Here is a 23,452-nt window from a genome sequence, read left to right as displayed (position 1 = left end):
TTTCATTTCCTTTTCACTTACACATCACCTTGCTTCACATGAGACATGACACACACAGACACACACATGCACACACACACATACAAGGGGACAAGGTTAACGCGAGGCCTCATTTATTTCACTCTAACAATGACTCTAAATAGCCTTTCAAAAGCCGAGTGAGGAGGGAGACAAAAATAATCGAATCACACAATTACTGCTGGGCTTCATTCTATAGTTAAGTGCATTTTTATTGTGTAACGTTTTTTTTTCCCCAGCACCCTCTCCCACCCCTTCCACCCGCTCTATTTTTCCTGCCTCCCTCGGCAAAGCGTTCTCTCCCTGCCACTTCTCATCTAATATGGCCATAATTGGGTTTGGTTGTACAAATCAGATTTCAGCAATTGGGTTATCCTCCTCTGAAATTGGAGAGGTCTGTGGGCCGGCAGGGGTGGAGAGTTAATCTGCTTTTGTTAAGCCCTTCTTTTTGGTGGCTGCAGTGGCAACATCAGGCTGTGCCAGTTAAAGCGTTTTACCTGTCACTGTGGACATGGCTCGTAATTTACCCTCCTCTCCAAAAAGAAAAAAAAAAAAAAAAAAACTATACACATCCAGCCACCCTCTGCTTCTCCTCAGGCAAATAATGACATTTGAATCGAGCATTAACGGGCTTAATTACTTTAAAATTGTCATTTTAATTTACACTGATATAGTATTGATCACACAAGCAGAGATTAAGGCCCTCAGTGGAGCGGTTGATGTGGAATTAAACAGGGCCCAGTCCTCCTGGGGCCCGCCTGGCCTGTCCTGCTGCAGCCAGAAGAGGAATGACATCCTCCCCCTAATGAACTGGCAGCATGCGCAGACATGAATTTCAGGCCCCACTGGAGAAGGAGGGAAATAATGGGGTTTGGGGAGCCATGGCGGGTTATTCATTCACTGCCATGCACCAATTCTCCTGTGATTCATCCCCAGGCCCCCAGACCCCCACTGCCTGTTTGCCTGCCACATTCAGCCCGCCTGACCTTTCTCCCGCCTAAGTGTATATATATATCCCCTCCCTCCTCTGGGAGCACCTTGCCCCATGCCAGGTATCATGTACAGAAAGGAGGGAGGAGCATGGGGAGGGAGGGTGGTGGTGGAAGAGGGAGCAGAGGTGAGACACCTGCAGGGAGCCGCCAGCCTCTAATCTAAACATCTCCCCAGTGGTGGAAGTGCCGGTCCGTGATTCTCCCTCTCATCCTGGCTCACTGGCCTGTCTGAAGAAGATGACACTTTCCTGGGGGATTGATCTCCTCGCCCGAGCTCAGTGTCACGCACAGCTGGTTAATATCGAGGGTGGGAATCGTTACATTAAATCCAGGCAATTTCCTCCCAGTTTGAAGAAAGCCTGTGGCTCCTGTGGTTAAGTGCTGTGTTGTGGAGTAATTACAGAAGTAGAAACAACCTCGTGACACCTGTCTCCAATGAACACACTCAAACAATCACACTCCACACAAGTGCCTTTAATGACTGGCTCCTGGAGCGAGGGCCCAGTCAGAACAAAGCTGGGGTTGTGAGCAGACACAGGAATTTCTCTTTTTCGTGTGTGAATGGAGCAACAGTTATCAAAGATGTGGTCTCATCACGTGCAGCGAGAAACTTTTGAATGATCGTCTTTTTTCTAAACTATTTTAATTTAATGAATGTAAAATGGCTTTTCTTAACCCATTTCAAATATTTGATATTGAATTTCAAATATGCCAACCAGGTGAAATGATTTTACAGTGTTTGGAGAATTCAGCAGATGATATATTGAGTCTTACAGTAGCTGTTGATTTTTTATGAGTACAGTCAGACTACCTCTACATTTTGCTTTCGTCTGTCAACAACTGCCTTTTTGAACCAGTCATACATACAGTACGTTACATATTCTACATTCTAGGGATGGACAATCAGGATGCAATCCTTTATCATGTTATATGTCATTTTATATCATCGTTTCAATATTGATTGTGGTTATAATGCATTCACTAGAAAACAACAGATAAACTAATTTTAGCAGAAATATTTTTATTTAATCCAGCAAATTAAATACTTCATAAATATCAGAATGATGCAAACATCAGTTAAAAATCCAATACTGCCATAAAGCAAAAATGCAAAAACAAACAAAAAAAAGAAACTGCAAAAATAGCAAAAGATAGTTGAACAATGAAAAATGTATATAGACATATCGGACAACCCACAACTAATGCCAATTGTGGTGGTAACGTTATCAGCCTTCATACAGTATATTATGAGTTGTTAAGGTTTGGTTCAGGTGTAGCCAGAGCCCTTGTCCTGCTCTCATCTTCCAATTTGAACTCTCTTGTTTCTTCATGCTCTCTGCAGCCTCAGAAATGGTTTATGGAAACAGGTACACATTAAAGATCTCATATTTTCAATACATCTGTGTTGGCACACAGCCTCATCTTTAGTTGGTCATTTTACCATCTATGGTAAAGAACCCAAAACACGTCCACGCACTGCCTCTCAGATGTGTCGATCACTTCATTTTTCCTGATTATCTTAGTTTACTGAAGGGTCAACAGGACTCGGAATCGATCAAGCTGATGGTGAATTTTACGAACAACCGCTGCTGCGCCACAAGGTGACTGTAAAATTTGAATCCAGACAGGTCATGACAGTTTAAATATTTAATGTTTTCTCACATGCAAACGAATATCTGAAATTCTTATTTCAAATACAAAGTGACCGCCCTTGTTCACATCATGAAATCAGACAGTGATGGATTTGTGGCAAAGTCAAAACAGAACTCCAGTCTGTGCTTGTCCTTGAGCCAGTTGACTAGCAGCGTTTCCTAAAACGTCCTAAAAGTGCCAGAGTAGATTGAAAGAGGTAGTGGTGGTGGTGGTGGTGGTGGTGGTGGTGGTGGTGGGGGGGTTGTTTTCGAGGTCCTCATTTGATTGCATTACCTACACCTGGATGTCGGGAGGTGCAAGCTATCTTGACAATGAAAGCTAAACAAAACAACAACCTCCTCTGTCTTGGCTGGCAACTCCGCATGACGGATATCAAGATGTCTCCAATACGCGTAATGGACTTGGCAAGGCCCGGGGTGGCTGGGCTCAGGCCTTCTACTCCACTCTGTTATCCAATCACCTTATTCTAATGCTGTTGCATTGTTTAGTCAACCAGCCGTCCATTTACATCAACCCATAACCACACAGCCACACCACAGAAGCACTTAATAGAATTAGCAGGTATTGTGCAGCACATTTTAAACACATAGGCCATTTTAAACACACACACTCAGTCACTCCACCTCCCTCCCTGGGCTGATGATCCCCCGCTCCCTGTCAGAGTAATGGCATAGCAAGCTCTCCATGCAGTGCCTGCCTTTCCTCTTTAACTGTCATAACTCTATACTCTGCCCACCGTGGACAGTTTATTCAGATCTTTAAATGTGTAGCCAATATCTTTGTCATGTTTATGTTATGTACTACATATTAATAGCTCATAAAGCACATTTGTTGCATTATTAAATCATTTTTTACTTGCTTTTCATTAGGAAAGAGGAAGCTGAAGCTCTAGACTGACACAGCTGGTTAATGATAGGGCTCATAATTTCCTAATCTGATTTTGGGGAATGTTTGCGAGTCTGTTCGGTTAGCCAGCATATAAATAGACAAACAAAAATGAAACGGCCACATGGCTGGAAATTTGCAGTCATATGCCCTTCTCTTCTCCATCTCTTGCCCTTGACTGAATGCATTATTTTTGCTTTTCAAACCTCAACACTCCAGTGCCATCTTTTCAAACAAATTAGTCTCATATGCTTCCCCCCTTGTGATTAACAGAGAACAAATTCACATCAAATAACCCCAAAATTGTCTTAAGGCCTAATTTTCTAATGATATTAGATGGGGCACATGTAAGTTTATTTGGAATGACTCATCTCCGGGGTCAGGGGAAATGAGCAATCCCTTTGTCCCCCTAGCAACCACCCCCTGTTAAACTATTACCTATAAAAACAGCCGTACACTCCCAGTCAAAGGGTGTGTCCATGCCCCGTGTAATAACGAGGGCCTCCCTCCTTCTCCCATTCCTCGGCCGATTGATTTTTGTTGGGAAAATTAATGTAGTTGCTGCGAGGTTCTGGAGGTCAGAGGTAGACGGGCTTCAGCAGATGAGGGGCGGTGCTGGCAAAAGGCAACATGCAGCTATGGGACTGTCAGAGGCTGCCTGATGAAACTTACTGTGCGTTTGTTTGAGGGCGGAGTGTGCAATAGCTTATGATGTATTGTCCGTGTTGTTTCATGCACACACTGAAATGCATCTCCTATGATTGACCAAGTAAATATATAGGCCCATTTATTGACTACACTCACTCACCCCAATGTTGGTTGGGTTTGTTGCCCTTGTTTTATGTTGCATGTTCTGTTTCTTGTCCTGACAGCAGCTTGAAAGCATAAGATGGATTTGCTCTTCATGAGAATTCATTCGAGACTTTAATCTGAACCTTTCACTTCATGTAACACTTTAAACTTTGCTGCATTTTTCTTCTTTTCTGAAAGTTACACAGTAAACCGGATGAGCAGTCCAAACCTCTGCCTGACCCCGAGCATATATCCAAGTGGTGTCTTATAAAGGTATAAAGCAAAACATAACCATATTTCAGAGAGTAATGCTTCCCAAGTGGGAACCAATCTAACACAAAGGGTGCTCCAGTCAGCAGGGTCCCTGCACAAGTTCAAGCCACAATGGCACCCTGTGTGCACCATGCTGTAGCTAATTACCAACTCATTAAAGAGCCCTCTAATTAGATTGGATGTTATGCTCTTTCAGTAAAATTCAAGCTCTTAATTTTAACAGCCTAATTGCATTTCTGAAAAGGAAAAAAAAGCACTTTTCAAAGCATCCTTTGGCCTGCTGGAAATTAAGCATTTCTCTGAATTCTGAGCTGCACAAACCTGAATCTTCTTGTCTCTGTTTATTGCGTCTGTATCTTTAGGAATTAAGGAGTTTAAATCTGTGGAAGGAGCGTAAAGAAATGTATGTATAGTTGTTAATATAGAGGATCTAACAAGGTGCGTTCAACTGTCATAGCATGACGTCTAGTGGCCTTACTGGAGCAAAAGTGGGTTGGGACAGTCTAAACTAGGGGTTCTCAGACGAGGGTCCAAGCCCTCTGGGGGCACACATGACCGGACATGACCTGGGGTAGAAATGGGGTGTAACACTAAAATTAAATACATCTTTTTCTTCCCAGCATTTTGGTGTTTTACTTTGTCAGACACAGGTGTAACTACTCACATTAATTGCCAGGTTGCACTGTTGCACTCGTTAACATCATTACGTCCACCTGTGCTTTTCCTGCTTAAAAAAGTCAGAATGTCTGTTGGGTAAAAAGGTCTGTGAATGTGATTGACTTAAGAATTAATTAGCTTAGCTAAGGCTATCAAGTCAGGTTAGCAAGATTTATTTAAAAAGACACAGGCAACAGTTTTTTTTTTTAGCTTCCACGGGAGGGACATGACAAAGGGCAAGAGACCCACTCCTCTGAACAAACCACTTGACAAGTCAACAAACGTGAGTACGAATTAGAGCAGAAAATTATATTTGTATGACTGAAGTATGTGATTTTCACAAAAAAGAAAAAAAATTGTGAGTAATCAGTATCACGTCAGCTAGCGGTAGTTAGAGCTGACGTGATACTAATTACTGACACTATGTGATAATAGCTATCTTTTTTCAGTTGCTACATTGCATACCAGCGAACAAAGCTAGCTAATAAAAGTAGCTGAAGTGTGTCACTGTAACTCTAGACAAGTCTACCCCATGCAGCCTGTTCACATTTTTATTTATTTAATGTTTGCTTCTATGGCAGTAACAAATACATGGCTCAGCTTTCAAAGCACACTCCTGAAATAGACCTTTAAACAAAAAAACACAATTTACAATACAAAAAACATGTAATATATAAACAGTAATGCAATAAAAATATCATCAAACTTAAGTATTTACCAAAAGTTAAAAGCAAAGGGATCATTCAGGACTACATGTCTGATCCCTCTTTAAAAATTGTTTACTTCTGGGTTTAAATTGATCCCATTTTGAGTTCTGTGGTTAAGGAGTTCCACATAAAGATCCAGTTTTATAAAAATGCGCTTTACAATTAACCCTACATGCACTAATAAAGTATCATTAAGTCATTTACCTACATCTCACCTCAACAAAACGTACAGGTGAGAGGGAAAACTACTTCTGCTGTAGTTTGTTGTCGTTGTTTGCGCACAGCCGCCGCTCTGCTAAACCTTAATGACGGCTCCTGCAAAGCCAAACACATGTCTAGCATTGAGTTTGATTTGTTCTCAGATGTAACAGATGTACTGTACATTGTGTATTCTCTTCTTACACGTGACTCAACGAAATACAATTCAGTACCACCTGGTCATCTGTCGAGCTCTCAAAGGGGCGGCCCAGGAGACTTGTTGCAGACCTGCATGGGCCCCTCCAAATCCTCTTTTCTTCCCACATTTCTGAGTGTGTGATATTTACAGGAGAGCAGACGTGGGTTTGCTGCCACTCTTGCCCCTGGCACAGGACCTCTGCTCACTCACATCTTAAAGCTGTCTTTTAAGAGGGGCCACGGGAAAGGCCGGATGCTGCGATTGTACAGATAAAAAGAAACATCTGCGTAAGAAAAGTCCTCCGTTGTTCGCTCTTTTTTATTTATTATTATAATAATACAATAAGAGGGAAAAAACCCATGACATAATTTCTTGTTATCTAAGAAGCTGAGGCTGCATTTACATTTGCTTTTCATGCAGCGTCCATGTGCTCTTAGGGGCGATGCACTGGAGTATAACTAAGCTAGCATGGAGGATATCCAACCATTTAAATCAAGCCTCTGGGAATTTTACATAACACATCATTGGCGAGCATCGGTTTTTACATAAAGACAAAGAAGGCCACAAAGAGCCACCGGACGGGCGTCTTAGCCTGAGACGAGCCGCTGCGTGTGTTTTTGCAGACTCCTCTAAAGCTTCACGGTCCTGTGGTCACTGTTGTGTTCCAAGAACGCCTCTGCTCATACCCAGACAGCACACAGACAGAAAGCTGCTTATTTTTTTATACATCGAGGGGGAAAAAATTATTTTTCTGAGTGTGACCTCAAAACTGAACCCTCTCCTCTGATGGTGCGACTTCTCGTCCTGATCTTCAGAGTAGTGCTCCCTAGTCTCTGCGGGCCAAAGGAGATATTGTAGACCGCCATCGATTGTCCCTGTGCCGCGGAAGCTGTCATATTTTATAGATGTTTCACACGATGGCTCATGATCTAGACGATGTTGCCTTCATTTAGGAAGAGTTGTGTTTGTAGTAAGGGAGGAGGAAGGGCTCTTGATGCAGAGAAATGGAGACCTTCCTGATAAATTCTTCTCACATGTGACAAAGTAATGCCACTAAGATGCAGCAAACTAATATATTTCATTATGGGATCCTGCAATAGAGCTGTATCTCACTGGGCAGCCAAGGATGCCACTTTGTCACTACAAGGCCACATGTTCCAGCCGCAGGCAGTGTGGGACAGGGACAGAATCAAAGCTGCCTCTGGACAGAAGCTGACTGATTACTTTTCCAGCTGACATCACCTCTCTGACAGCTATCCCAGCGTCCTTAGGGAGAGTGGAGTTTGCTCAATACAGATTATTTGACATCGAAAGTTGCTTGTGTCACTGGCCACCCTAATCCAGATGTTGACATGTCTGTGTGCACATGTGTGTCACCTCTACAGATGCAGTAACATGTTTAGAATAAAAGAAAAGGCTGGTAAACAAGTTGTGCATTCAGTCAATATAAAAAACTTTTCAAACTTCTTTACAGTCTTCATTCAACCGCGGTGATCAGATAATATTATATTGCTTCCATTTTCCCTACAGCCTGTATGATCCTAATTCAATCAGTTCCTTCACAAATGAGGCCACATGAATAGGCGCAATATTAAATCAGATAATAATATAGATTGATGAACAGTCCATGACAACATTAGCAGCCTTTCCAAAATGCAGAAATGGAAAAAAATCAATGATCTCAAAGACCTGTCATTTGCATGGGCCTCTTCCCCTAATGGGAATACTCTTACAGACAGGGAATTACAAGCTGAAATATTCTTTTTGATTATTGGACATCCATAGCCAAATATGATTTACATTAATGAGCATAAGTATATTAAAGGCATTTTATCCCCCAGCATCCGAAACGATTGAATAATGGCTCTGGCAACCAAGCGGCGGCCTGAGAAAACAGAGAGGAGGTAATGTCACTTTAATTACTAATGGATACCTCAATTGTTCAAACTTTGATTTTTCATCTGTGGGGACAATCTAATGAGGTAAATATTCATCATCTTCACATCCCCTTTAAAAAGCGATGATTTTGTTGAGCCGAGACAGCATAGTTATTTAAAAAAAAGTGGACATTTACCATGCTTGGCCTCCAGGATCAATGGTTTATTTGAAGATTGCTTTCAAAAGATTATTTTCCTGTGAAAAAAGAAGAAAGGTCTTTTTCATGTCCAATTGCAGACGTCTGATACACTCATGGTTGAGACGTTGACCTTGTTAGCAGGGACAGACATTGTAAAATTTCCCTTTAGAGCTATAATTGTCCCACATATTGCTCTTCACTGTTTGTCACTGAATGAGCATTGCATCCTGTTTTAGTTCTAGTTGTTCTGGTGTCTTGATTAAATTGTACACTGCAGTGTTTTTGACCTGGGCTTTATTATGAAGTTACAGAACAATCTTAGCATTGCTTTGTGTAAATCATGGGGTTTAGTGACCTTAAAAGTGCTCTGCTTGCTTTGTAAAGTGCTGTAGTCAACAGCAATTCACCAGCGCATGAGACACAACAGCCGCCTTTGACATTGCTCTCTAATTAGGTTAAAACACTCTTAAACTCTGGAGATTATATATACATACACATATGCACGCAAGGTTCTAATCACATCTTTAGGCATTGAAAGTATATTGTTAAATATAATGTAGATGAGGTAACATTAACTGCAGCTTGTAAAAGATTTTCTAAGAATATTGCATTTGTTTAAGTCTGTCATTACATGCAGGGAGAATGTCTATTGCCAGAGGCTTATATAAACTATTCCAGTCTGACCTCAGTGTCTCTTTGCTGGTGTTATACCACATGTTTCCACATAACCATCATACAATAAACATGTCAATTGTTTTAGATTTTTAGTTGTCTTGAAATTGTTGTATCTAAACTTAAAAAATATCTCCCACCAGTCACAACCTTTTAATGTGCAGTGTGCAACATTTGACAACAGTTAAAGTTCATTTAAATTAGTGTGACTTTAGACCTTTTTAGATAAGTTTTGATAAGATTGTTTGATTAAATAAGATAATATGAAAAAAATATGAATTGACAGTTTAAAAATAATGGTGGAAACTTGTGTATATGGTCCTCTTCGTCAATAACTATAGTCTACAGCTGTCTGCTCAGCCTCAAGTCATTCTAACACTACTGTTAGTACTACTAAACAATGTGAACTGAAGATATTCTTTTCTTAAAACTGTGATTTCACTTTAAATTGTTGTTCAGGTTAAGTTTAGATTCTGGGTAAAAGACTGGGCTCAAGGATAAAGGGGTACCAGGTGATTCAGTATTTTGCTTCCTCGAAGCTGGGAGACTCACAAAGAGACTTTCTTTTAAAAACAGGTCAAAATCAAAGCTGTAGTAGTAGCAGTATTCTGAGTTCTACACTTCCCTCAATGCAACTCAATAGCTTCTGTTATTATGCCACATTCAGCTCATATTGTTTAAACCACAATTACGAGCTGCCGAGTGGGAAAAGCCTCTGACGTCTAATTCCAGGTCAGAGGCGTCAGGAATTTCTGACACCAGTGATATCTCCCACATGGTGAAAAGAACTACACACATGTCAACAGGCTGTCAGCAGAATGGCTGCAAATGCTCTACCTCTCGTTACATCAAAACAACACCCAATATTAGCACTAATACAATCCATCAGTTCATTTTATAGCAGATATACACTGTTTGTTTGTATCTGGTTTCTCTTGATAACAAACTGCTGCACCTGCATAACACAACAGAAGTAGCTCATTTAGGGTGTTTCTCTGGTGTGACTACAAGGTTAGCACTAAGGGGTGTTTTTTTTCGTGTTCCCCCCATTCTGCCAATATTGTGAGGATTCAGCATTAGACCTTCACCACCTCCTAAATGCCCCCACCTCCAGTTTGTAACACAGGCTTTATGTTATAGATTTTGAAGTCTCACCCCAAGATTATGACATCACCAGGGCTATTTTTTTAATGAACTGAACTTCGTGTGTAATATTGGTGAATTGCCCCTTAAAGAACAAATACCTTTAATTATTTGTCGAACATCTGCTTTTTGTTACCTGATCTGATCTGATCTGACTAACCAGCACCACAACTGGCTTCTACTTTTGAGCCTGCAGGTCGTGTGTGAGGTGCAGCTGTGTTGAGTTCCAAACAAAATGCCCTCACCATGCCTCCATTTAATTTATTTTAACCATGAATTCATACAGAGTGTTCTGCCATGCAAAGTACCATTTTGCCCAGTCTCATTAAGAGGTCAACAGCAGCACAGGCCCCACAGGTGTAATCCCATTTACTTTGATCCTCAGTTTTTATGTCCTCGTTAAAAGCTGCTGGGGTAGCAACATGGTATTAGTAAATACGCAGCTGGAATATATATGAGCATTAATCATTCTTTCAGAACAGGGCACTGCTACCTTAATGGAAATTGTGGGTTGTGCAGAAATCCTGCATTGAAGTGAATTTAGATTGTTATTCTTTAATTAGGTCTGGAGTGATCTACCTTTCCTATAAGTATACAGCAAAATCTGCTCCACCACATTTCTTTCTTATTGCTTTATCAGAAGACATTTATTTAAACCAGCCTCTCTGAAAATAGAAATGAGGTGCTATTACTGTGTGTATGGGATATTTGTAACAAAGTTATCAAAGTCTTCCATCTGAATTATGCTGAAGAAGCCAATGATGTGGTCTACAGCAAAAAGAAAGCCTGAGCATTATACAGAAGCTCTTTTAAAGTCTGAGTCATATCATGTATACGCTTATTCACTTTTATTTATTTATTTTTTTGTTGTTGAATGTCATTGCTGTGATGGTTTTATTGCTTTAGACCCCTCTGCCGGGCAGGTTAGGGGAGCGACTGCACGACTGATGAGCGTGGCAGGAAATTGGCAGATGGAAGCATCCATTTCACCGCTAATTAGGGGGTCCAGAAGCCCGCCGACTGACAGGGTTCAACTGGGCAATGTAGTGCCTGCCAGCTCCCATCCCGTGCGCTTTATAAAACGCTCTTTAATTCTCCGGCACAATATCATTAACTTTGTAAGTGGATGAACACAATGGACAAGCAATTTAATTAACTTCTACCATTGAATGTTGGAGGGGAGACTAAATGAAATTAATGCACAATATTTCCCAGGGAGGCAGCCAACCTTGGGAGTGGGTCTGGATTGTTGGCAGGTCAGGCGCTGCCGTGGGTTTGGCCAATTATGCCTTGTTTAGACCCATCCATAATATTTTCTTCAAAAGAAAATAAAATCAGTGGTTTTGAGATCAATCATGAGCGCACGTCGCTCTGCATTCTGGGAGATTTTAGAATAATGAAGTGGAAGCCCGGAAACACTCTGCCAAAAGCCCTCACAGTCCAAAGCTAAATAAAATACAGGTATTATAACTGATCCATACAGCAGTGGGGGGTTTACGTGGAATAAAGCATAGATAAATGGATGGAGTATGAGTATGGGGAAATGTAGCAAATACAGTGGTTTCCGTTTATGGATCCAGGAATGGCAATAGGCGCCACCAATTCAGTCCAAGTTGAAATATCTTAACAAATATTTGATGGGCTGACATGAAAATTTATTTTCAGTTTGCTTTTCTATTTAACTGTTTCCTTTCAAGTGACCAATGCAGCCTTTCACATCTGCTTGTGTAGTTGTTGATTTTTAATCATACATTAGAGACTCAAATATTATTAAAGCAGCTCAGTGTAAATCATCATCTGACCATATCCACCAGTCACAATGAGGTTCAGGTGGCCTGTCAGTGAATCCAAATGGAGGATCTGCTCCTGATCTGATCTTTCCTGTTTTAATTGCAAGAGATCAATACTAGTCCTGCTTTGCCATGTAAACCAATTTTCTTGCAAGGTTTGCTCATGAGGTCTCTCATGGGGCCTGTGGAAGAGCATTAAGGAGAGTGAGCTTAATTTAAATCTTAATTACTGTGAAATAAATAAGTAAATTTATGTGAACATGTTTCCTTCTAGTATATCTTTGAACAGTCTAATTTCTTTCCTCTGTCCTAACCTTACCTATGCCCCCAAACACACACACACACACACACACACACACACACACACACACACACACACACACACACACACACACATACACACTCACACCCCAGAGACAAGAGCTCCTTCAGGACGTGACGGATGGCTCCAACACACAGGCCGCTTTCAAATCACAGGAAGTGACAGAGGAAGTTTTAATGAGAGTTTTGTCTGTGTATCCAGTCAGGCCTTCCAGGCAGCCGATGAATAATAGACACTGTGGCTCAATACTCTGAATACTCAATCAATGGCACTGGGAGAAGGCCTTGGCAAACACATATGGCAGCCCGGGGTGGGCGGTGGGCTCAGGAGGGGTAGAAAATACTAAGGCTTCTCCATCTCTGTGCTGAAAAAGCAAGCCATCTCTATTGATGCTGCTCACTTTTGTGCTGGGGTGTTTTCCTTGCCGGGGATGACAAACAGGCTGTTTGTGCAGTATTGGAGATTTGTGCAGAGAGGCTCCTGTGAAGGTGCTCTTTTAGCCCGGGATCCTGCATATCAATGGGTCCCTTGCTGGGACATGGAGGGCTGATCTTGAAATAGATATGTGGATTCTTGCATTCAGCAGCTGTCGTCAGAGCACATAGTGTGCTGCTCTATTGTCTGCTGAAGGATTCACCCTTCACACTTTGATTTGGAGTATGTTTAGAGTTTGGCCATGTATGAATGCAGGTCTTAAGTGACTAATGAGGATATTATGTAGCTATTAGTCAGAGCTTATGTCTCTGCCTCCTGCTCTAAGCTGTTTTGACATAGCATGTATTTCTGATGTATTGCAACACCATTTCTTCATGACAGCATATCTGATTGACCTTTCCAATAAGACTGTGTGTGTGTGTGTGTGTGTGTGTGTGTGTGTGTGTGTGTGTGTGTGTGTGTGTGTGTGAGTGTGAGTGTGAGTGTGAGTGTGAGTGTGCGTGTGTGTGTGTACATTTTTGAGGTTTTTTTTTTGGTGATGTTTTTAAGCGCAGGTTTATGTGAAAGTGTGGCATCACTTGTGATTTGACAGATGAGAAATAAACTGGAAAACAGCCTATTTTGTCTCTGCTGTAGAAGCAAGATGCCACCAAAAACCCAGAGGGGATATTTCTCTGAGGTGCCTGTAATGAGACTTGTAGCCCACACACACAGAGATAACTGTGATTACAGTTCAAGTATCACTTTAAAGATAAGTGCTGCTAAAGGATAATGACAGTTTATGACAACTCAAGTATAATTTTCGTAGCTTTGGCCATGATTCTTATCTGTATCAATAACACTGCACTCAGCAAGTTGTTGCTGAGATCTCAGCTTAAGAAAAACCAGCAGTCAGACTGTCAGGCAAAAAAGTTAGTAACTTATTATGTAAGTTAATAAATTATTAAATAAGTTTTTACATTTTAAATATTTAATTTTCTCTTAATAAGTTAACTTATTAAATTAAATTTATTAATACTCTGGTATATAAAATGTTAGAAAATAGTAAAAAAATTCCCACAATATTTTCCCAGACCCCAAAATGACTTTTCAAACTGCTTGTTTTTGTCAGATCAATGTTCCAAACCAAGAGATATCCAATTTAATATCATAGAAGACCAAGAAAACCAGCAAATATTCACATTTGAGAGGGAATTTGGGGCGTTTTTGCTGAAAAAATGACAAAAGAAATCAGTCAACAAAATTGTTGCTGTACTGTAAGTATGAAGAACACAAAAAAACTCAGTGTTAGAGCTTCAGTTTAGCTCTTTATTTTCTGCTGTGATGTTTTTCAGCACAGAAACCTTCATTAGAGTAGTTTCCTCCCATTTTTCTAGAGAATAAGCGTCAACCTGAGGTGTGTAGGCGAGATAGTGTTACCACAATGAACAATAATCAAAAGATGACAAACACACATTACACCGTGACATCCAATGCTGTGCTGAAAGTACTGATGTAGACACACTGTAAAACCTTAACACATATAGAACAAATACTGTCCTGATCAAAACTAACAACATGTTTGAGTTAGCTTCCCTTGCTGTGGTGCTTTCGGATCATTTCATTTATTTTTTCCTATTAAAACACTCATTGGACACATGTTCTCATTGCTGTGCTCCAGAAAGCCATAATCCTGCACTTTGCTAGTGTCTGGGGACAGCAGAACATTACCCTCTGAAGTTGTACAGTGACACCGTGATGACACTGGAGTGTGTATGTGTCAGCTCTCCTGGGACTGGCCACTCTCCCTTAGCACAGATTGGAGGTGAGACCTTGAAGAAAAATTATTACTTTTATGTTTGCTTTATGGCTCATTTTTCACATTATACGCAGAAAATCTATTCAGAGGTCACAGAATTCCTGCTTCTCGTCGTCGGCCAGAACTAATTTTTGCAGCCCTCGGTATCGATAAAGCATTCAGCGGAGCAAAGTATGCAGGCTATGTACTGCAGCTCTCAAGTCTCTATTTTCCACCAGCCAGTCTATTGGGACTTGTTCAGCCCATATCTGCAGGGGTTTTGGAAATGTCAACTACACACTTGCACGACCACACACACTCACACACGCACACGGAGAGCGAGCACAGTTGCCGTTGTCATTGTGCCCTTATCTGCGAGCAGTGTACCCAATATGACTCGTGATAAGAGATAGCATTGCCAGAACGAGTCATAAAACCCAAGCTTTTATGGTGCGGTTATTGTCTTTCTGTCTACAATTATGGTGATTACTCATTTCCCCTTACCTCCCCCATGGCCCTCATGGTGCACTTAATAGACTGCATTTTACTAATGGAAAATTAAGTAGCCATCGTGGCAGTGGGGTTTATAAATATGTAAAATATACTTTTAATTATTTCAAGTGAATCTGGCAGCTAATCAATAAAGAGGGACGTGACAAACATACGTTTGACACAGGCCATTGTAAAGCTACTGGTAAAAGATAAGCATGGCCTGTCAGCGCAGTCCAGCCCTAATGAATATTTTGAGCCTGTCATGTAAGGAGACAAATGGATTAATTGCGCCCTGCTAATATAATAGCTTCTTCATGAAGAGTGCAGGAGGGAGGCAGAGGAGAGGAGAGGGAGCAGAGCAGCTGCGAGGCTCTGAACCCTGATGTCAAATAAATATTTATTAGGGTTGAGGGTTAAGTAGATTTTTGCGATTACACGGATAGCCACTTAAGCATAGTTGTTTATCATTTATTTGAAAATTGATTCATGCCGATTTGTTTGATGTCATATTAATTTTATTTTTAGTAGTCTCAGGGATTGAAGGCGTATAGAGGGATCAGCTTCCACTGCAAGAGAGACAGTGGCTGTTTGGCCTGAAAGTGAAGTTCAATCGATCACTTATTTATATTTTTTTATTTTGTGCAGAGAATCATTATTCAGGAGTCCTTGCAGTCAATAATCTATTGAGTATATGAGTATGTTTTAATTACCCGATTGATCATTTTGTTTGATAAAAGCCAGAAAGTAGTGAAAAATGCCCGTCACAGTTTCCCAGATCCCAAGGAGAAATCTTTATATTTAACAGTCCCAAAGATTTACAATTAATTAACAGTTTACAATACTGTAAAACAGAGAAAAGCAGAACATCCTCATATCCTTGCAGCTGGAACCAGTTAATCTTTGACTATTTAAACCATTAATCAATGACTAAAATTTTTGTCTGTTAATTTTCTGTTGATCAAGCAGCAGTAGTGCTTTGACTTTGCAGAGAAAATACAGCACTGCAATTTAATTTGTAATAGAAAGAAATATATCTTTTTTTTTTCCCATAATTTCCCACGTGTCATATTTCAACACAGTCATTTTTATTTCACTACCCACTGAAATATTTACACAAACAGCAGCGGTTAGCATAGTGGCACCATTTTGACAAATAGCAGAGTTTTCCCTCGGCCGCCCTGTTTTCCTATCCATCTCTGTCTCCAAGTCTGTTGTCGGCACTTTAAGGTGAAAGAGAACATAAAGACAAGTGAGCACAAATAAGTGTAAGGGGGCCTTCTTCCTGGAAGCCGTCCTCTCGCAATGGGAAGCTGTGACCTTGAGTCCTGTGTTAGCCCAACGCCCCTCTCATATGCCCCCCACCCCCCCACCTCTCCCCTCCCCTTTTTTCTCTGTCCTCCGTCAGAGCAGGAAAAGGAATGACGGAGGGAGGGGAGCGCGGCGGAGGTTCAGGTCACCAGCCGCTGTTCTCATCAATTAAATGTGCGACAGTGTTTTCCGTCGGCTGAACTTATATGTCAAGGAGATGGGCAGGACCTCATGTTTGTGCTTTTGACAAATCAGCAAATGTTTAATCTCAAGATGCGCCGGCACTCATAAATAATGCAGAGGCCAGGCCGGGCCCAAACTCTCTCCCAGCGTGTCGGGAGAGACGCTTCTCCCCCCCGGCCTCAATAGGAAAATGCAAGAAAACATGAAATCCTCCTGCACGAGGGCCTTTTCTTCCACAGATGTCTCCTCCTCCTTCTGATCACACCCCTTCAACCTGTTTTACTGTACCTGAGTCTTATCTCCCTGTACAGTCTTATCTACTTCCTTCTAGCTCTGTCATTGTATTTCTTATCTTACTCTTTGTCTTTTGCCACGATTTCCTCACTCTACTCACTTATGTTTTAATTTGGTGGCTCTGGTCTTCATAGTAAAAGTTACTCACCACCCTCTGCCTTTCTTTGAGGGGAAAAAGGAGTCTCAGAATTATCCTGAGCCAAAGGTCTGCTATCTCAAAGACACAGAGGATTGAGCTTGAGCTTTGCCTCCATTTGCCCTAAATGTAAAGAGGGCAACAGAAAGCAGTGTAGTGGACTGTGAACCGCATCAAATCCCCCTCTGCACGACTCGTACTTCTTCCCACAGACTTTGATTGGCTTGTCCAGCGACTGGGAAAGTTTCCTGATTGTTCACAGTGAAAATTAAGATTTTAAGCCTATTGAAGTTGATCTTTGCTCATTCAAAAGTCCATCTGAATGTGTCCTTTGAAAGCTCAAATTGTTGACTCGCCACATTAGAAGACTCTAAGCTGGAGAATGGGGTGTACTGAGTGTACTGTACGGAGAGCACGTTGCACCTGTTGTTGTGTAGTTGATGGTGTGTAGTGTTTGCCGCTTCCCATTGAGCGGAGCTGTGGGAAGTGTGCTGTGGAGTGTGTTAAAGAGTGCAGCTCTATACTTTCAGCCCAGTTTATTAGTGGAGCATTCTCACATTAAGTCCTTTGTACACTCAGCACTGTGAAAAGGTTATGAGCAGGGAAACGCGAGAACAATGTGATAAATTGTCGCTCCTGAACAGGTTGGAGATTTGGCAGAAATGGTGGGAAATGTTGGAGTTTTAGCCGCTGCTTCATGTGGAGAATCTTCATCTGTGAAGGGATTTGGCAAATCTGGACTGGATCCAGATCCAGTCATAAAATGAAAGTCTTAAAAAAAAAAGTATGGAATCATTCATTCATTCTTTTCTTTTACAGGCTCTTGGAAGTTTCTACTTTATCCACGAGTCTTTGAAAAACATCCACCAGTTTGATTTCAAAGGTGAGTACCTCCCTCCAACACACTTCTTCATATACATCATCATCACCTCTGTGTTGAAATGAAATCCTCACATCCTGCCCCCTCATCCCACCCCTGCATATCACACACAACCATTTGCAGGCTATTCCCGCTTCCATCAAAACCAGCGAGCTAAGATTGGCTTTGAGGATAATGTAAAGGGAGCGCGACAGAATGGTAATGCTTATTAATATTAGGATTTAATTCATAAGATTTCGGGCCTACAGTAATGGTGTGTGGCGGGTTATTGGACAGTTACAGCGGTCCCATCAGCCTGCGGTGTCAGAGGGCCCCGGGGGCCAGCGGCCGCGCTAATTAAAGAAGGGATATAGATGTGGAGGCACCTCGCTTCCTATTAGACCCAAGTCAGCATTAGCACCAGTTACCCCAGTGAAGGACAGGGCGAAGGCAGGGGAGGGGTCGAGAGGGGAGAGGACCACTCCCCTTGTACACACAAGATTTGATTTAAAATCAGAATTACATAAACTACTGTACATACCATGTAGCTTTGTTTTCTTTTGTAACAGGCCTTTTTCACCGTGGATGTTTAGACCTGTCACAGTAAGAAACGCACAGGTGGCACCAACAACATGAACAATGCCTTTGTTTTGTTCAAGTGTCCCAGTTAACCATGACGGTTTGACAGCGAGCCACCCTGCAAACAATACCAACAACTGAAACTGAAACCACTAAATGGAATTCAGCCATTATTCATTTTAGTATTTACACCTGTGCTTTTCCTTCTGCTGTGGAAAAAGCCTGTGGATGATCATCAAGAGAGAAATGAAGGCTCCTGCTACAGTGCAGTCAGCCTGCAGGTGTAACGGATACAACACTCAAACAGAAAACAAACTGTGGCTCTACACAATTCCATATTTTTTCTCCTTAGGCATTAAATGTGTAAAAACTGTGTTTTTCAACTTTCATCATACATTTTAAAGATCGTTTTCTCATAGATTTTAGTGCAAAATGCAAATAATAGAATCTCTTAAATTAAAAAAGTGATGCAGCTTTAATTTTTATAAAGAACTTTTTTAGAAAAGGCAGCTCTTGATAAAAACTAAACTGAAGAATAAAGATTATCAGATTGATTTAATATTGTCATCTTGTCGATACTGTCATCATATGATTTTGTATCAAAACTATTTGTTGTTGCGCCCATAAGTGACACCAGTTCTCCCCCAGACACATTAAATCAACTTTTGATATGGAGTTTTTAGGCACGTTGCTTGTGTTGCACTGTCAGGCCAGGACAGTTGTATTTATGTTGGCCAACATAACAATTTAAAAACTTGTGTCGGGAGACTTTAGAATCTTGAAAACATACACCACAGTCTGTCCTTAGACGCTGAGTTCAGATAAGGAAACGATAAAACGTTAAACCTCAGAAAGACTAAGAAGGATGAACCCGTCTTCCAGGACAGACAGATTCGCAATAGGTTCTTTATCAACCTTGTTATTTTATGTTAATTTTATGGTAAACACAGAGTAAATAATATTTTACTTGAATACATAATCTAGCAGAGCTACAGTTGGGAAATATAGGCAGCAAACGGCTCTTATGCAGCTGTTTCTAAAGTCTTACTGAAATCATGTTCATACAAGAGAGTTACCTCAGTCTTCTCTGAGGTCTTTACTCAGGATATATATGATCTTTATTCACTTGAGTCAGTATTCACACACTGCAGCAGTCTTCCTCTGAGATAAAAAAGAGACATATCTTTATTTTAAATTTTACCCACGTTGTGACCTCTCACACTCTTCTTTTAGCTGAATGCCGATGTTCCTCATTGTGACCAGCAGGTGGGGCAGTTGTCTGAGGAAGGCCAGGTGGCTCCTGCTCTCAGCTCGCTCTAATGGTGTTAGGAGATTCTCAATCACATCATGGGGTCTCCAAAAATTAACCTGCCATGTTCATAACATTAAACTGGCTTCCTTGCTCTCCACCTCCTCCCCCTCTCTGTCTCTATCTGTCTCTGTCTGTCCTCCTTCCATCTCCCCTCCAGCCAAGAAATTCAAGAAGGTGGTGGGGAAGGAAACCTGCTCAGAGACACTAGAAAGCACACCTTCGCTGGAGAAGGAAAAGTTTCCGCAGGATTACTTTCCTGAGGTGAGTTCTGTGGTAAACACACTTGACTGACTGATGGTGGTGATGTTGTCTAATGACAGCTTCCTGTTGAGACGCTGACTGACAGATATCGCAGAGAGGACGGTGGATGTGTGTCAGGACAAATGAACACGCAGGAGAAGTCCACGCATATAATTTAATGTTATGTATAATAAAGACACATGAAATTTGATACATTAAATTAAAAAAAGATAACAATTTATACAAAATAGAAATTTCCTTTTCCCAACTTTTTATTGATTTTTAAAAAGCCATTTCATTTCCTGTGTCTCTTTTCTTTTGTTTTACAGTCCAATTCTTTTTCTGCTTCAAGGAAATCCCTTTGACACATGGCTGATTTGAAAACAAATCAGTCAAAAAATTCAAATTGTGAAACGGAGAAAGTCCTCGTTGTGTCTGCCGTGTCCCGCAGAGCAATTCTCTGCTCACTCCACTGTGTTCAGTTTCCTGGTTTTCGGTGCGGTGTGTGCCATCGGGGGGGGGGGCTGAGCGCTGAGCATAGCAGTGCTGATATAGTAATAAAGAGCACGACTGCCCGTGTGTCATCCCTGCACTCCCCACTCATCTGTCAACCATGCTCCGACGGCCGCCTCTGCAAATATATGCAAAACAGATGGATACGGCCCCTTCACACACTTCCCCCCAATTTCCGTCTCTTTCACACACTGCAGGACCCCCCCACCCATTCCCAACCTCCTCTCTGCCCACCCTGAGCCACCCTAGACATACACACAAACATATGCATTCACACACACCCCAACAGCCTCACGTCTCTGGTTTCCCATTTTCCCATTCCAGAAATGATCTAAAACCAATTACACTGATTGAGGCGCAAAGCCATTTAAAATGATTACAGCGAAGCATTGTTCTGCGTTTAACAGGACAAGCAAAGAAAACCACAAAACAAACCTGGCACAACGTACTGTGAGAAGGATGAGGGGAGTGATGTGGAGAGAAAGGAGGTGTATGGTGTATGGTGTGTGTGTGTGGGGGGGGGCAGATGAGAAAAGTTTTGCCCGGTGATTTATGCCTCTTTCCCAGCTGGGATATGAATCTGGGATGATGCTCCAGAGAGCAGCACTCCAGATAATGTTAGCCCATTTAAAAAGAGCAGATTTGTGTAGTCTATCAGGGTCGCCGAGTATTTTTTTTTCTCCTGTCTCCCTCCTCCTCCTGCTCCTCCCCTCCGTAGTGAGAAATTGGTTGTTATCATAGATCACAGATACTGCTCAAACCTCTTATGAAAGATGAATTAATTTCACTAATGCTTTAATGCAAAGCTCTCATGAGGGAGGCAGACTGGTGATAACCCCTGCCTCGTCTCCGCTTCCTCCGCTAGTGATTTATGCCCTCTTTTAGTAGATGAAACCGCCTAGATTTGCCATCCATCTGCAGCTTTGAGGAATCCTATTACACAGGAATCCTGGACCAGACAGGACGCCACACAGAGTCCCGAACCAGGTGCTCAAGTCCCGGCTCACTCAGTTTTTGGATCCTGATACCTGAACCAAATTATTTAAAGTTAACAAAACAGGCCAGGTATCTTATTTACATGCTCATAAGTCATTTTCCAGTGCAACTAAAAACTTGGATTTGAAAGTGATCCAGGAAGGTGAGAGAGTGACAGCAGACAGCTCAGGTGGCTGATGGGAGACAGATGTGTGTGTTTCCCTGCTTGTGTCTTTACCTTTACAGGTACCCATTAATAAAGTGTCACTGACTGAGATGCTGATGACATCATGGTGGGAGGGCTTGGTGTATGTGTGTGTGTGTGTGTGTGTGATTGTGTGAGTGTGTGTGTTTAAGACGGAAACAAAATGTCATTCAGTACATTTCAGAGCACCTGAGTGGTGCATGGTGGTTTAGACACAGGAAGTGTGTGTCTGTAAGATTGCGAGTGCAGAGCAAGGCTGCAACTAGCAATGATCTTAATCCTCGATTAATCTGTCAATTATTTTCAAGATTAGTTGATTGATTGTTTTGTTTGTAGAGACCACCAGTTTCACAGAGGTCATGTCTTCAAATTTCCCAACTCAAAGATTTTTAATTGTCAATGATATAAAACAGAGAAAAGTTTGTTCTCTTTTGTTTTTGTGTCTTTGTTTTAACTTTTTGGCTAATATTGGCACTTCCATTCACACTTTCTGCTCATGGCCCTTTCTTCTCCTAGTTTGATTCTGATTTAAGTGACAACCCCTCCGTATGCAAAACATCAGTTCTTTCCGTAATCCCAGCCTGAGTTATAGCTGTAAGTGAAGGGGAGAGAAGCGGGAACATTAATTGAAATGCTGAATAAGAAGGAAGTGGACAAAATTGTAGGCGCATTTCTTTTGAAAGGTCGCCGTGATGGATTTGGCGGCTTGTCGTTTCCCGTTGTTCCGTCAATCTCTCCATCTCCCCAGTGGACATTAATATATTTATTTGTTTGGCGCGGTAATACATGCCTCCAAAAACCACTGCATCATAAGGATTTGTCATTGCCTTATATAAATAAAGTATACGACCCAGACCTTAATGTGCCCTTGCTATTGATTGTTTTACACAGCCGGAGAAAAAAGAGAAAGGAAGAAAATAGGCGACAGGCTGTAGATCAACATCCATATGAGTTTCTATTTGTTGTTTGGCACCATGAGCGTGTCCATAAAAGCATTGACTTTTCATAGCCTTTTAGTGCCCTCTGTAGTAAGCTCCGATACGGGGCTGTGATTACTTTCAAGTTCTGCCCCTGATGAAAGTTAACTTCCTTCACATTTTTCTCCTTTGATTTAAGCCCCACATGTGATTCATAGATGCGATGCGTACGTTAAGGAGATGAAGTCATTTAAACTGGCATTGCCTGTAAAATGCTCTCTGCATTTATCACCAGACAAGACACCTGTGACACAGATGCTGTTGTCGGTGACAGGTGTGATCCATGAGACTGCAAGCAGCTCATAAATGTGGCGATAATGTTGAAATGAAAGCCAAATCAAGGCTTTCTACACTCATTCTCTCGAAAACAGAAGGATCAGAAAAAACACTTCAGTTTACTTCAAAACTCTTTTCAGGATGTTTTAAATGGTTTTGCTTTCAGCTTCTCACCATGTGGATTTTTAGAGCTCTCGACATTCTTGCATCGTGTTTACTGCAAAATATGAGTGGTGACAATGACAGAGACTGCCCTCTGTACTTGTGGTACATCAGAACACACACACACGTACCAACATGTGTTGTCCAGTTATATAAACCCGATGTGAGGCCCTCTCTTATTTGATGGGCCCCCCTGGATGATGGAATAAAGATAAATGTGACTGTCTACCGGGCCTCAAATCAATCAGCGTTTGTGTGTATTACTTATTACTCACAGTGCATTTCTGTCACGGGGCTTTTGTGTAACCCCTCCTCACACCCCCTCCCTGCCCGGCACTCTTCTATCACCCC

General features: G+C 41.6%; 1 protein-coding gene across 2 annotated transcripts in view; it reads left to right on the top strand.

The window, feature by feature from the left end:
• inpp5a (inositol polyphosphate-5-phosphatase A) overlaps positions 1–23,452 on the top strand; it is a 137,713-nt gene that overhangs the window by 61,378 nt on the left and 52,883 nt on the right. For both annotated transcript variants that reach the window (XM_023425875.2, XM_023425876.2), the window contains exons 5-6: positions 17,823–17,886; positions 19,911–20,014. In XM_023425875.2, the coding sequence (XP_023281643.1) occupies positions 17,823–17,886; positions 19,911–20,014 (168 nt within the window). The remainder of the gene's footprint in view (positions 1–17,822; positions 17,887–19,910; positions 20,015–23,452) is intronic.

This window comes from Seriola lalandi, unplaced genomic scaffold (assembly GCF_002814215.2).
Source record: "Seriola lalandi dorsalis isolate HSWRI2012SDOR001 ecotype SW California unplaced genomic scaffold, Sedor1 jcf7180002054795, whole genome shotgun sequence".
NCBI classification, from domain to species: Eukaryota; Metazoa; Chordata; class Actinopteri; order Carangiformes; family Carangidae; genus Seriola; species Seriola lalandi.
Note: the sequence above shows the minus strand (reverse complement) of the source record. Positions and strands in the feature narration are given on the sequence as shown.